Raw genomic sequence first — 16207 nt, 5'->3', positions numbered from 1 at the left:
ATCAAATGTGAACAAGATATGATATGTATGTTTACATGAATACCTGAGAAATGATCTAAGCTATATGATATGATATACATGATTATATGCACTTTGGATATATGTTATATGACATGGATCTATATGACTACGTGAGAAAGTATATAAGCTATATGACATGTAAATGTGAATCATATGAAAATGTTCTACGCGTAAGTGAACTATGTGTATATATGAATATGTGAAATGACAATGCCCATGTTATATGTCTTGAGAGCTAGAGGTATAGTTGGCATGCCAAGAGTCGAGGGTCTATGAGGTCCTTTGGGACATATATGTATTCCTTGGAACATGTGTGATGTCTTTCGGGACACATACTTGATCCTTTGTATATGTATATGATTCTTAAAAAAATTTCTACGTGGTCCTTAGGGACATTTTATATGGCACTTCGGTGCAATTCTACGTGGCACTTCGGTGCAGTTCTACGTGGCACTTCGGTGCATTTATACAAGCTGTGGTGACAACATTAGTGCACAACCTCTATAGACTCACATATCCATAGTTCTCACATGTGTACATGGGCTAATAAAGAAATAACAACAAACATATAGTACATGTGACTTGTATGCTTTTGTGCTATGAATGATATTATATGATTTATATGATGATATGTGGATTGTATGATTAAATGAGTCAAATATTGGTTAAAAGACTAGGTATAAGAGGATATGTATTAAGTGATATAAACGATAATAATATTGATAACGAAATAAGGCTAATGATGGAAATGATGGGTGATGAGTATATGTGTGTGTATATGTTCTTACATGTAATGATATATTGCATAGATGTTATATGGATTTATTATATGAATAAGGGTATGAGTGATAGCAGTAATTGGTCATTCATGATTACAAGCTATAGTTTATATTATATGTTTATTTGTCTCACTAAGTCATAGACTTAGCGTGTGATTGTTTCACACGTAGGTTACAGAAGTGAGAAGAGTAAAGAGCAAAGTGGAGCAAGACAGGTTAGTTACTTCTTACCGATGATCAGATCAGAAAAGATGTCTTGAATTAGATGTATTCTGTACATTGAAAATAGTTGGCATGCAATTATTTTTTTGAATTGTATATGCTCTGATCGGTTTGCAAAAACATTTAAGCTCTGAATAGTTCTGGAAATCTTTTGAATAAGTTACATGTATAAAAATTTTAAATTATTCACTATTTATACAAGTAAATGTTTTGAAAAGTCAATGTGACACCTCGGACTCGGATCTGGGTCGGGTACGAGTTGGGGGTGTTACATAATTCCACATAAGGAAGCTCGTCAACAATGGCTGATACCCCTCCGTTATCCGGCCCTAGTTGTAGAGTAGTTTCAAACTCTTCCGAGGAGTGTAGTTTAACAAGTCGCGACTTATGGATGTTAAGGGTCTCATATAGATAACCATATACAAATGAACCGACTTGGTAACCGATCGGCCAACGGTTACCAATCAATCAAGCTATCAATTCCAGTGATGGGAGACGAAAGTTGTTGAACCATAAGGATCGAAGTCAAGTTTGTTGTATAACTAGATGCTACCACCATCAGTAGGAAAAGCCATACCACCATTACCATCGCCCAAGCGTGCTCACAGTATCCAGCGATTTTGTGGGTACCATTCAGTTCTGTAACAAAATCAACAAAGCTGGCTCTATGGGGCACTCCAACTCTCAACGGGTGTTCATCGTCTGCAATCTCCCAGCCACGAGGCCTTTGTGTCTTTCCACCGGGCCAAGTAACATTGCCAAGCTTCTGGTCTAACACAGATTGGCCTTTTTTTGTACCTCGGAGGGTTTCCGGAGAAGAAACTGAGAAACCAAAAATATCAGACCAGTAACCAATTGTATGAACAACCATCTTATCAATGTTAATGACATCATAACCAGAAGATACAATGTTCTGATCCAAACCAAAACAAACTTGACCAGTTAAACCAGAGAAGGTTGTGTTCATAATATGCTCAAGCACTTACCACTCAACGAAAATGTGAAATCGTTGCCATTATTTATGTACTTGTCGATCGAGTGTGCAACTGTCCAAATCGTGTCATAAGCACAAAGGCCATAGGTGTTCAACTCGGATCTAAACAACTGTTTCTGTTGCATCTTTCTCCATCGAGCCATAAAATCCTTCTTCTGGTTAGACTCCGGAATATGTTGGCGAAGTCCAACTACCCCTTGAAGCACACGAAAAGCCATCTTATTCATGGGAGCGGACGTATTTATGGTATTAGAAAGCCAATCCGTTTCGAACCATACATAGTCACCGGTCATCATCTTAAGTTTTTCGGCAGTGGAAAAAATTCTAAACTAAGGATCAGGATTAACATGAACAACATACACACGAGTACCTAACAATTTAGATTCTTCGAGCAATGCGTCGATGTAGGTTTGCATAAAATTCAAAGGAAAAAGCAATTTATAGAAAGCTTTCGCCATTCTCTTATCAAGTTCATCGTTCAACGATGATATCCCAATCCTCCCATAATCATCATCCACATAGATACCAATGACCTGACCTCTTTCCTCCCATAGAAATCAACTAAAGAAGCCATGACATTCATTAGGCTCGAATCCCTTTGCACGGTTCGAACGAAGAACGGGAATGGCTTAGCCGAGAGACTCGAATCGGTGGCATCATACGAAACGAGCGGAACTCAAAGACCATTGGCGATTGAGGATATCATATGAGCAATCGAAGATGATTGTGGACCAATAAAAGCCACAACCTCTTTTTCAATTACATGATAAGCTGACATAAAAAAAAATCAAAGATTCAATAACCTAAAACAACAACTAAAACCTATGAATTACAACATATTAATCACTAAGTAGCATAAAAAAGGAATAATCAAAAGAACAGGATTCAAATTACCGTCTCGGAATTTACATGTCAACAAGTTATATTATGGAAGTTAGACTTGGAAAGTCTTGTAATCGTTGTTACTTTATGACTTAACGTTGCTTCATTCATTGATTCTACCTAAACGAAATTTTCAGGACTCTTACTGACAACATGGTGGTGGGAGTATCAATGTGTTTCGAGAAAAGACTTCAACTAGTTGGTGTCGGATATCGTGTAACGGTAGAAGGAAAAGACATAGTGTCGTTGAATCCTCTCTTTTTATTCTTTGAACAAGGGATTGGTTAGCCCCGTCAGGTATTTTGAGGATTAGGTTTTTCATTTTGGCTTTCGTCTCCAAAGCTGCAACTTGATTTGGGCGTTCTCTTCTTGTTTGGTGAGAACGTTTATTTCTCCCCAGCTGTGATTTTTCCCTGATTCTAATTGAATGTTGTTTCGTTGCTCAAGATTTGGTTTATGCATGAAGTAGCTTCATAGTGTTGAGTTTCCGCGTGGGTTTCTAATAAGCTTATGGAGTTAGATTGCGATAGTTTTGATATGTTTGAAAGATGTTTGTGTTAAAACCATAGCGTATTTGTCCATTGCTCGCTTGTTATTTTTCAGTATGTGGGAGAGAGTTTCTCAGGTATTTCGTCGGTATCTGTTTCTTTGTTTGTGGTTATTGTTTAAACACTCTTTATTAGTAAGGATTTTGGCAGATAGTGTGTCGCTATGGTGAGGTTCTGAGTGTGTTTATTATATAGAGAAGGGGTTTATTAGGCTTTAGGTTTGGATCCTTAATTGATGATGGTTTTGATAGAGATGTTCTCATGGATTTAGCGTTTACAGATTTGTTTGAATTTGGTGTATGTCTGTATGGGGTTTGTGGAGGTTTAAGACTTTGGTCTTGAGGTTTTTGTTGTGGTTGTTCTTAGTGGAGCTGGAGTAGTTTTATTAGTAGTCTGTGAGTGCAAGGATTGTAGTAGGTTGTTTTTTGTTGTTAGTCTAATCTGTTGTGGATAGTATTTTTGTTGACAAGCTATTTTCTGATGGTTTTGCTTCATTTCTCCGTTTCCGTTTGGTGGGTGTGGTTGTATTGTGGCATGTGCTTTGGTGGGTGGTACCGTTATCGTGTTTTGGTAAGCTATCGTTTCGATTGTGTGTTGTTGCTGCAGCTGTCTGTGTGTGCTTTGGTTTGTTATGTTTCTTTGGTGTTGCTTTCTTTGGTGGGTGGTTGTCCGCTTCTGTGTGTGTAATGCATTGTGTGATCATTGTTGACGAAAACGGGTAAAGAAAACGAAAGAACACGAGAATTTTACGAGGTTCGGCAATGTGCTTACGTCCTCGGTGCCTAGGCGGCGCTAGAATTTTATTCAATGATATTTTAGGTCTAGGTTACATCTCTATTTATAATAGAAAACCCTGGTATATAATTACAAAATTAACCCTGTACTTTACTGGTATATTTATGAGCCATACCTAACAAATCTCCACCTTGGCGAATATCCTGCCTCTTGGAAAATTCAATGTGGGTTGGGTTACCTTGATTCTTTAACAACTCGAAACATTCAACAAGTCCAAGCAATGCTTGAACTTGTCTGTCGTAACTGGCTTAGTGAACATATCAGCGGCATTTTCATCAGTATGTACCTTCTGAAACAAAACCTCTCCAGATGCAACCAACTCTCTGATCTTGTGGAACCTTACATCAATATGTTTAGTTCTAGCACGATACACCTGATTCTTAGCCAAGTGAATAGCACTTTGATTATCACAAAGCAACTGAACTCCACCTTGTTGAACACCCAACTCCTTCACTAAACCAGTAAGCCATAAAGCTTCTTTTGCAGCTTCAGCCGCTGCCATGTACTCAGCTTCAGTTGTAGATAGTGCCACGACAGATTGAACAGTAGACTTCCAGTAAATAGGCCCTCCAACAAGAGTAAACACATACCCTGTCGTAGATCTTCTATTATCCAAGTCACCTGCATAATCTGAATCCACATATCCTACAACCAAATGATTATCCCGCTGACTCCCAAAAACAATTCCATGTCCCACAGTACCCTTTAAGTACCGAAAGATCCACTTGACTGCATCCCAATGTTGCTTACCAGGTTTAGACATGTACTTACAAACTTGACTAACAGCATGAGCTAAATCAGGACGAGTACATACCATCGCATACATCAAGCAGCCAACATCATTAGAATACGGAACCTTTGTCATATTTTCAGCTTCCTTATCTGTCTTAGGGCACTGTTCTGATGAGAGCTTAAAGTGATTCGCCAATGGAGTGCTAACTGGTTTCGCGCTGCTCATCGCAAACCTTTCTAGCATTTTCTCAACATAACCCCGTTGAGATAGCCGCAGTTTCCTTGAGTCTCTGTCCCTGCAAATTTCCATTCCAAGAATTTTCTTTGCAGCACCTAAATCTTTCATATCAAATTCCTGACTCAATAAAGTTTTCAAACCGATAACATCATCCATGTTCATCGCAGCAATCAACATATCATCAACATACAGTAATAGAAAAATAAAAGAACCATCATCAAGGCTCTTAACATAGACACAACAATCATACTCACATCGGTTGTAGCCAATCTTGATCATATAGGAGTCAAACCGTTTATACCACTGTCTCGGAGACTGTTTTAACCCGTACAAAGATTTCTTCAATCTGCAAACTAAATGCTCGTTTCCAGGTTGAGTGAAACCTTCAGGTTGCCACATGTAGATCTGCTCCTCTAAATCACCATGCAAAAAAGCAGTTTTAACATCCATCTGCTCTAAATGCAAATCCCAACTAGCCACCAATGCAAGTACTGCTCGGATTGAAGTGTGCCTGACCACAGGAGAAAAGATTTCATCATAATCAACTCCTTTCTGTTGTGAAAAACCCTTCACTACCAAACGAGCCTTGAACTTCTCCCCCTCTTTTTCTGTTACTGCTGGTTTCTTCTTATACATCCATTTGCAACCAATCGGCTTCTTACCCTCAGGAAGGGGAACTAACTCCCATGTGCGATTGTGATTCAAAGACTCCATCTCCTCAACCATGGCTGCCATCCACTTATCGTTTTCCTGACTAGTAACGGCATCATGAAAAGTAACTGGATCATCACTGCTAACAGTAAGTGCAAAAGATACCAAGTCTTCAAAACCCAATCTGTTCGGAGGCTTTATATTCGTCCGTCTCACCCTGTCTCTGGCGAGACTATAATCCTGCAAATCATCCGTAGTGGAACCACCAGAAGTCGGTTGAGAAGTTTCTGGTTTCTCAACTGGAAACTGCTCGAAATCCACCACTGTCGTGTCTTGCTTCTGCTGCAACATGGATTGTTCATCAAAAACGACATCTCTACTAATCACAACTTTCTTCGCAACTGGATCCCAGAACTTGAATCCTTTGACACCTTTCTTGTAACCCAGAAAAATGCACTCCTTCGATTTTGCATCAAGTTTGGATCTCTCATCAGCAGGTACATGCACATAAGCAGGACAACCAAAAATCCGTAAGTTATCAAAACTAACATCATGACCAGTCCATACCTCTTCTGCAACTTTCCCAGCCAGCGATACCCTTGGAGATCTGTTGATAAGGTAACACGCCATGTTAACAGCCTCAGCCCAGAAGTGTTTGGGAAGCCCCGCATTCAACCGCAAACATCTGGCTCTTTCATTCAACGACCTGTTCATTCGTTCCGCAACACCATTTTGTTGTGGTGTCTTGCGCACTGTAAAATGCCTCTGAATCCCATGCTCCTTACAGAATTGTAGGAACTGTGAATCTGTGTACTCCGTACCATTGTCAGACCGCAAACACTTGATTTTTCGTCCTGTTTGGTTTTCTACCTCAGCTTTCCACAGCTTGAACTTCTCAAAAACTTCAGATTTCTGTTTCAAAAAATACACCCAAACTTTCCGTGAAAATCATCAATAAAAGTAACATAGTACCTAGATCCACCCAAAGACGATGTCGTGGAAGGCCCCCATACATCAGAATGCACATAATCAAGAATCCCTTGAGTTGTGTGCTTCGCAGTCTTGAAACGGACTTTAGTCTGTTTACCAAGAACACAATACTTGCAAAAATCGAGCTTACAGCTTTTGACACCATGCAACAAGTTTCTCTTGTGTAATTCTGCCATACCACGTTCACTAAGATGAGCAAGGCGCATATGCCACAATTTTGTCGTATCATCACAGGACTCAACAGAGTGAACTCCACCTGCAACGGTACTCCCTAACAATCTGTAGATATTCTCTGCAGTCATCTTGCCTTTCATCACAGTCAATGCTCCTTTAACAATCCGAATGGTTTCCCTATCCTCGTCAGCCTTAGGGATAAAACCATTCTTGTGCAAAGTGCCCAAGGAAATCAAATTCTTCTTCAAGTCTGGGATATGTCGAACACCACTCAACGTCCGAACGGAGCCATCGTGCATCTTAATTCTGACATCACCAATACCAACAATATTGCAACATCGATCATCACCCAAATAAACCGAACCAGAATTAACCGGCCTGTATGTCGAAAACCATTCCCTATTTGGCGTGATGTGATAAGAACATCCAGAATCAAGAATCCAAGCATCCGTCAATTGTGTCGTTGAAATAGAAAGCATATCACCCTCACTGCAATCAGAAGTATCATCCTCGACCACGTTCACAGACTTAGATGAGCCATCACGCTTCTCATCAGTCTGCTTTTTCAACTTCGGACAGTCTCGCTTCATATGTCCCGCCTCCTTGCACTTGTAACACTGAATCGTCTTCTTATCCCTGGATTTGGATCTGGAATTCCGCTTCCCGGACCCTGCCTTCTCTGGCTTCCGTCCACGATCTCGATTACCCTTGACATATAAGCTATCGGCTTGAGAGCTTTCCCCTGCATTCTGCTTCCGCTGGTTGTGAGCCAACAAGGCTGCAGTAATCTCCTCAACGTTGATAGTCTCTTTCCCATATGTAAGAGTAGTCACCATGTGTTCGTAAGAGGAAGGCAACGAACACAACAGAATCATCGCTCTGTCTTCATCCTCAATTTTCACATCAAGCCGAGCCAGATCAGAAACGATTTGATTGAAGACATTCACGTGTTGCGCCAAATCTTGATCGTCCTGCATCTTCAGCCCATACAGCCGCTGCTTCAGATACAGTTTTGTCGTTAAGGATTTGGACATAAACTGACTTTCCAACTTCCTCCAAATTTCGTCTGGAGACGATAGATGCATGACGTGATACATGACCTCGTCCGCCAAGCATAATCGTATGGTTCCTGCCGCTCGCTGCTGTAATTCTTCCCAATTTTCCTCATCCATCGACGCCGGCTTTATAGGTCGCAAAGCCTTCAAGATCCCTTGCTGCGCCAATAGATCCTTCACCCTCGTTTGCCATAATCCGAAGTTACCCTGACCATCGAATTTCGCGACTTCGAATTTTGCTCCTGACATCTGATACCAATTGTTGACGAAAACGGGTAAAGAAAACGAAAGAACACGAGAATTTTACGAGGTTCGGCAATGTGCTTACGTCCTCGGTGCCTAGGCGGCGCTAGAATTTTATTCAATGATATTTTAGGTCTAGGTTACATCTCAATTTATAATAGAAAACCTGGTACATAATTACAAAATTAACCCCACAACGAGACTTTCTTTGTAAGGACAGTTGATGTTCGCTGCGTTCGCTTCGCTCACTCCGCTCCATCTCCTGTCCTCTTTACTGGTATATTTATGAGCAATACCTAACAATCATTGATGGCAATACGGCCGGTGGTGGAGCGACGAATTCAGCAGTAGTCGGCGAAGAGTTATTTCGTTGCAGGAAGGTGTGTTGTAGATGCTGGTTTCGAGGTAAACTTTATTGAAGAAAGTTTAAATGAAATTATAAAAAAGAAAACTGAAGATGGTGCCCTGATCAGTTGGTTTCCGCATGCAGTTCTTGTTGTGGGTATTTAGGTGGCTGTCGGGTTTTGTTTATTGGTTGTGCCCAAAGTGTCGTTTATGGGGCTGTATTATCTGTTGGTGGATATTAGCAAGGGTTTAGTAGGTGTTCTTGAGAGCCAACCATTATTGAGTGGAAGGAATTCGGGTATGAAGTATACGAGGTTCATTGTGAAAAATCCTTTCATTTTAGGAGTTATTTGTTTTGTCGTGGCCAGGTTAGTGATCGGTTGTGCTGTATGCGTTTGGTTTATAGTCTCGCTTTCTTCAATTTGTTGGTCAGTGTGTATTGGTGTTTTGTGTTGTTAGGGGATTGTGGTAGGGTCGGGGTATGGTCTATATATTGTTTATGTATAAGTTCCTTACCACCTCAAGGTACACTCTTTTTTTCCATTTAGGGTTAGGGTTTTTTTAATATGGTCCTTGAGGTGGTGTACTTTGTTTATCTTTAATATAAAGTACCATCTTTTTAAAAAAACAAGAGTAACATCGGTCAATTTGCTGCATCGGTTAGAAAATGGAAACCCCCGGAACCGAATAAAGGAAAGGGTGTGAAATACGCGGACGAGGTCGTTAGACGAAAGAAGGGCAAAGCAGGGAAGAAGAAGTAAATAGGGGTGTTATCTTGTTTATCATTTATGCTCTCGTTTTTTAGCTATGAATCTGTATTGAAACATATACTCTCATGGTGCCACTGGAAAACTTTTTCACCATTAATGAAGACTTGATTCTTTTTTCCCGTTATACATTATTTTCAAAACCATATCTAACGTTTAGTTTTGTTTCATTTTTTTAGCACTTAAAAAAACTTAACGTGTTTAGTACCTAAACTATTAGTTTTGGTCCGTTTTAGCACTTAAAACTTTCAATTTTTTTAAAGTTTAACTTAAATTTTAAACGATGGTACTAAAATGAAACAAAAATTAAATTTTAGTATCATGTCGTTGAAAACTTAACGTGTTTAGTACCAAACTATCAGTTTTGGACTGTTTTATCACTTAAACTTTCAATTTTTTTTAAAAATTTAATGTTAAATTTTAAACGAGACTACTAAAATGAAATAAAAACAAAGTTCTTAATGGTGGTAATAAAATGAAATAAGAATTAAAATGTATGTATTAAACGTGTAATTTACCCAAAAACGTCTTTGGTTCAGATATATCATTATGTTGTTAAGTGATAAATGACGTTGACAATAATTTCCGTCAATGTGATGACGTGGTTAAACATTTGCATTTCTTTCAATCTTTGAATCGATTTTTTAAGAAATTTATTCAAAATAACGAAAATCTTTAAAATTTTGATATGTTAATACTTTGTTTTCTTCTGATGATCATTCGATGAGGTCAGTTTTAAAGTATATTGTTTATTTTCTCGAAATATTTTTTTCCATTGTTTAGATTCCAAACAAAACCTAAACGCCTGAATTCAAGAAGCCTTCGAACCTCAAAATCAAAATTTTCTTATTTATTTTTGTGAATTTTAAAGAGATTATGTAAAAAATCTAAACTTATAAAGTGATAGAAGACTATAAGACGGGTTCAACAATGCATATGGTGACTGAAAAAAGACGTCAAAGAGTTACGGTTTCGGTGTCGATTAAAATTGAGTAGGAAAATTTTAACTTAGATGACAAAGAAGATGAGATGAAATGATTTTTATTTAATTTCTACGTTAACATTGTATCAATTACATCAAACTACTATGTAATCTGATTGTTAATAAGTTAACAGTCTAATCATATAATTGCATGCATAATTAAAATTTAATGCTCCAATTATTTAGTGATATTTTATATATAAATGATGTAATTTATCATTTAATATATATATATATATATATATATATATATATATAATCATATATATATATATATATAATCATGGAGCTAAACTATTTGAATCTCTGAGTTGGGTCAAACATTCTATTGCAAAACAGGCCCTTTCTTATCTTCCCATTTTTCCAGTCTTTTTCGAGCTTCTTCGACCTGCCATTGAATATATATATATATAAACTAATTTCAGCTGGGAAATATGACAGAAACTGAGCAAGCAACAAGTTATGTTTGTTTTGATGAAAAATGTTACCTCCTTTTTCCAATCTGTTCTATATGTGACCCAAATCAAGATTAGGGTTTGCATGGCTGTGCCACCAATCATACCTGACCATATACCCTGCAATAACATCGTTAATTCCGATTTGATCTGAAAATTCATATCATTATTTAAATATAGATCAAAAAAATATTATTTATTATATCAACATTGATGTGTAGTGTGTAATAATATGATGTGACATAAACGATAATTAATGTTATACCAGATCTCTTACCATTATATTAATTGTTATTTATATCACATCATATTGTTACATAATACACGTCAATGTTTACATGATAATTAACAATTTTAATAACAGTTTTATTATCATGGGAGTGTGATTAGTATATAATGATAGTTTAAGGATGAAATTGTTGTAATGTCCAAAAGCTTGGAGATTAATTTAGAATAAGGGTCATAGTTTAATGATGGGATTAGAATGTTAAAATGTTTGAGAACTATTTAAAATAAGAGTATAGTTTAAAGATAAAATTAAAATATTTAAAAGTTTGAAGAGTAATTCAGATAATAATCATAATTAGAGGACGTATAATGTAATTAACTCATACATTTAGCCATCAATTTGAATTGTAGCTAATGCAATATCCTAGGAAGCATTTAATCTCAAACTTTTTCATGATATAAGGACTAAAAGAATGATTTTACCCTAAATATATAATACCTTGGCGCCAAGCTTGAAGTAAAAGCCGAGAAGGGAACCCAATGGAATTCCGACAAAGTAATAACAGCCGACATTGACATAAGCAACAAAAGCTTGCCATCCACACCCAACAGCCACACCTTCAAATTAAACAAAAAAAATGTCGGAATTTAATCGAAATGGATAATGATATCTTATAATAAAAATTAGGGTATTATTAAACTTTATTATCTCCTATTTTATTTATTATATTTTTTATTTTTCTATTTTTCTAATTGAACTTTACAGATTGAATCATTTTGCTTACTCATATGTTAACTCTTTGACGGTGTGATGATGTGTCATCAAGTATCAAAACGATGTCGTTTTGAAAAACTCAAATATAAACGAAAACAACGTAGTTTCGAATCCTCTTATTTTCCCAATTTTTTCTCTACTCTATCGCCGATCACCATGTTATTTTTCATTTCGACCACCGTCTATCATCGTTAATGGTGGTCGTTTCGGTCTCAAAATTCATGGACCGGTTCGTCTTGACCCTCTGAGTCCAAATCCGATAGTTGTTTAACCGGAAAATGTCCCATACTTTTGTGAATCTCGATTCAAATGTTTCGGCTTCCTTACTTTTAATCTCCAATTCATGGACTTCGAAGCAAGTTCCGACAAAATGGAGGTCTGGTTCGGACTCAAGGTGTCGAGGAAAAGCGATCCATGAAATTTAAGACCGAACGATCACCGTCTATGACAGTCGACGGTGGTTGGTAGTAGCATCCGACCACCTTATGTTTTTATTTTATAGTTGGGTGTGTAAAATATGAGAGAGAATATAGTTTAATGAGGAACAATGTAATTTATTGTTTATATTTTTAATTATTTTTATATTAAATGATAATAATAAATGAAATGTCATCACACCATTAGAAAATTAATAACAGAGCAAACAAGATATTCAATTTGTAAAATTTAGTGAGCAAATTAGAAAAACTGAAAGTACAGTGAGTAAAATAAAAAAGATAGTGAAGTTTAGTGAGAAATGGTGTAATGTACCCTAAAAAATAATTATGTTATTACCTGATAAAGTAGGTTGAATTCTGTTGAGGATAAGGGTGACTGCGAGAAGCGGGCAGAGATCGGAAACAGCCTCCGCCACCTCTTCGCCATCCGTGAAAGCGTAACTAATGATGTGACGGAGAAACATCAGCAGTGTGGCCGCCACCACCGATATTATGAAAGATAACGTCGTCACTACTACCACTGAAAACGCCACCGATTTTGGGTGGTCCGCCCCTAACTCGTTCGCGACTCTTACACTGCTCAATGTTTTAAATTATTGTAATACTACAAAATTAAATTTGTCTCAATAGATTTTTCATTATTTAATAGATTTTTCATGATTTATAATCATCTATTTTATCGATAATATATGAAAGGGAAAACTACACAATTAGTATCCTAGCAATTCTTTTTGTTTTGTTTTGGTCATCTAATTATTTTTTAAAAAAATTATTCATATAATGTAGTTTTAGTTTTATTTTGACCCTTCACTGTTAAAAAATTAATAGAATTACCGATATTTCATTTTTTTTCAATAATTAAAATCAGTGTCCTTGTTGAGCCTGGGTATGAGGGACACCTGCTCAAGGCCACAATTAAAAAATTATAATCTAAAATTAATTATTTTTATAATTGTATATTTTATTATTTTTTGGGTATAATGTTAGGAATGCCTCTAAAATTTGATTAAACAATCACTTTGATCTTTATTCTTTTCAGAGCAATTTGGCCCCTAACATACCATTTTGAGGCAAAAATATTCATTTGTAAATGGAAATCATTAGTTAACAAACTCATAATATTCTAAAATAAGGGTCTTTTTTACTCTAAAATAAAATATCATGGGTCAAAATGCTCTAGAAAAAAAAAAGAATAAGGGTTAAGGTGAATATTCAATCAAACATTATGTATCTTTTATCCTGAACTAAAACGTTAAAAATCAAAATGTTAAAAAAAGGGTTAAAACGATCATTTTAGTAAACGCTGATAACCAATTTTAACATTATGTATATATCTTACTAGATGTCCAACTTTTGAGCTTGTCCTAGGACCACAAAAATCTCTAAACCATAACCTCTTAAAATTAAATATCAGATATAATTTTAAAAAATAGTTAAATAATTAAAACATAACACAAATGATAGCGAGATATTAAACGTGTAATTTACTCTATTATATATTATACACAGCTTATATATCAACATAAATTACTAATAAAAAAATACTAACCTTGCTGCAGCATTGAAACCAACTGAAACCATAAAGACCCATCCAAATATAGCCATGCTGAAAAATAAAATAAAAAATATAAACCACATCATTATCATATTTTTCACATATTAAAAGTTATAAAATGATCATCGACTATAAGAAATTTTTTTGAGTCATTCAACTATTAAAAGTTACAAAATGGTAATCCTTTTCTTTTGAAAAAATGATGATAATCTGAGTTAAAAGTTAAACTATTGAATGAGATATAATAAAATATGATCTCATAATTTGAAACGACTATCATATCTCAATCAGTATGTTGAATTCCAACTCAGACAAGCGTTAAATTTTTAACGAAAATGGACGAATGTCGAACATAATGAGTAGTCAGATGACCATTTTGTAACTTTTAATAGTCGATGGACTCAATAAAGCAACGTTCTATAGTCAATAGATCATTTTATAATTTGAAATAGTCGAATGACTCAATAAAATAATATCCTATAATCGAGAGATCATTTGTGTTCTTAACCCATTTTTTTGTTATATCATCAATAAATTAATATTGGGTTAAATATTTTCACTAATCTATTCCATTTACTATGTTTACTAACCATATGGAGAGTGAATCCAAAGCCAACTCCGGGTTCTCAAGCAACCCGGCAAGCAAAACAAGAATCTGAAAATACCAAGTTTCCAGGCACAACATCACCGCCGACGCCACCGACAGCTTGAAGAACTCCGGCAACCCTGTAAAAGCTTGTGCACTGAAACCATTCCACGTAAACCTGCAAGTTTCACTTTTGACAATGTACACAAACTGAGCCACCACCACGATCCACCACGACAAGCTCAAAACCAGAGAAGCACCCAATAAACCGAGCCCGATCTTGTACACCGCCATCCAAGTCAGCAGGAAATGGATAACCAATGTGGCCGTCGATATGTAAGCACTCGGCGCCACTATGCTTTGAGCCTGAAGGAACTTCTGTATCGGAAAATTCACGGCGTAGGCGACGATTTGTGGGATTAAACCGTAGACGAAAACCGCGGCCGCCGAGGCGATATCCGGGGATTCGCCGAGGAATATCAAGATCGGTTTAGAGAAGACGTAGATGAACGTGAGGAGAATCCCGGTCATGGCTAGGAGTGCGGCCGATCTTTGAAGGTATATGCCGAGCATGTCGTATTTGTGTGCGCCGAAGGCTTGGCCGCAAAGGGTTTCAACCGCACTCCCCATTCCCAGCTAGAAAATATCTAAATTATACGATATTTTAAAATTTTCAAATGACATAATTACCGTGTGTGTGTATAGCGTTGTTATAATATTACCATTAGACCGTAGGAAAAGACTTGGATGCCGGTGTTTCCGAGTGAGGCGGCGGCGAGTTCAAGGTTGCCGAGGTGGCCGGAGAAGATTTGGGTGGACATGGACATGATGTAATTGATCATGTACACAATGACGGCGGGTGCGGCTAAGTGGAAGAGGAGCTTGGACTCTATCCATGTCGCTTTTGTTATACGATGGAACGGGGAAAGGTTATCGTCCGACAATGTGTCCTCGAGGTCCGAGGTAGTTTCTGGCTTTGCGTTCGAGAGCTGCGGTTGCAGAAGCGGTTGTTGGGTGGTGTTTTGCACGGATGATGATGCCATTTCTAAGTGGCTGGTTTTCATGGGAGGAATGCCTCATCAAGACATCATATATAATCCAAGTAGGGTCAAATAGAACACATTTTAAACTTTACGTACCCATGACCTAATTTTTAATATTGTACGTGTGTGTGTTTTAATTAACTTTGACAAGTCAATTATGAAGAAAGTACCGAATTGAACATTTGGTTTCCGTACCCTATTAATTAATTCCAAAATTTTAATGTCCACAAAAATATATAGATAGTTATCTCATCAGTCCAATTCTTACCAACTTCTTATGAGTAAATTATATAAATGATCAGTAAAGTTTCAAATTTTTTTATTAGCGCAGACACTCGTTTTCGTTCGGATTTTTATTTAATTTAATTTAATTTTAATTATTATATATATATATATTAATATATTATAATTTTTAAAAATATTTTTTTAGAAAACGATTTTTGAAAATGTATATATTATATAGTTTTTGAAAACATTCTGAAAATATATATAATACATAGTTTTTTAAAACATTTTGAAAACTTATATAATATGTAGTTTTGAAATCATTTTGAAAAACTTATATAATATATAGTTTTGAAAACATATATATAGTTTTAAAAACATTTTTTGAAAACATATATAATATATAGTTTTAAAACATTTTTAAAAACTATATAATATATAGTTTTGATTTTTTTAAATATATAATATATAGTTTTAAAATATTT

General features: G+C 36.3%; 1 protein-coding gene and 1 pseudogene across 1 annotated transcript; both read right to left on the bottom strand.

Moving 5' to 3' along the window:
- Nucleotides 1-1479: 1479 nt before the first annotated feature.
- On the bottom strand, nucleotides 1480-2794 carry LOC120145610 (annotated as a pseudogene).
- Nucleotides 2795-10701: 7907 nt separating this feature from the next.
- Nucleotides 10702-15497, bottom strand: LOC120145298 (protein DETOXIFICATION 40-like). The gene is made up of 7 exons (XM_039159176.1): nucleotides 15177-15497; nucleotides 14459-15090; nucleotides 13863-13919; nucleotides 12651-12889; nucleotides 11601-11719; nucleotides 10907-10993; nucleotides 10702-10806 (listed from the first exon to the last, which is right to left on the bottom strand). Exons 1-7 carry the CDS (start codon nucleotides 15495-15497, stop codon nucleotides 10744-10746), a joined length of 1518 nt encoding a protein of 505 aa, XP_039015107.1. The 3' UTR covers nucleotides 10702-10743.
- Nucleotides 15498-16207: the final 710 nt, after the last annotated feature.

This window comes from Hibiscus syriacus, unplaced genomic scaffold (genome assembly GCF_006381635.1).
Source record: "Hibiscus syriacus cultivar Baekdansim isolate YM2019G1 unplaced genomic scaffold, ASM638163v2 tig00110893_pilon, whole genome shotgun sequence".
NCBI lineage: Eukaryota > Viridiplantae > Streptophyta > Magnoliopsida > Malvales > Malvaceae > Hibiscus > Hibiscus syriacus.
Note: the sequence above shows the minus strand (reverse complement) of the source record. Positions and strands in the feature narration are given on the sequence as shown.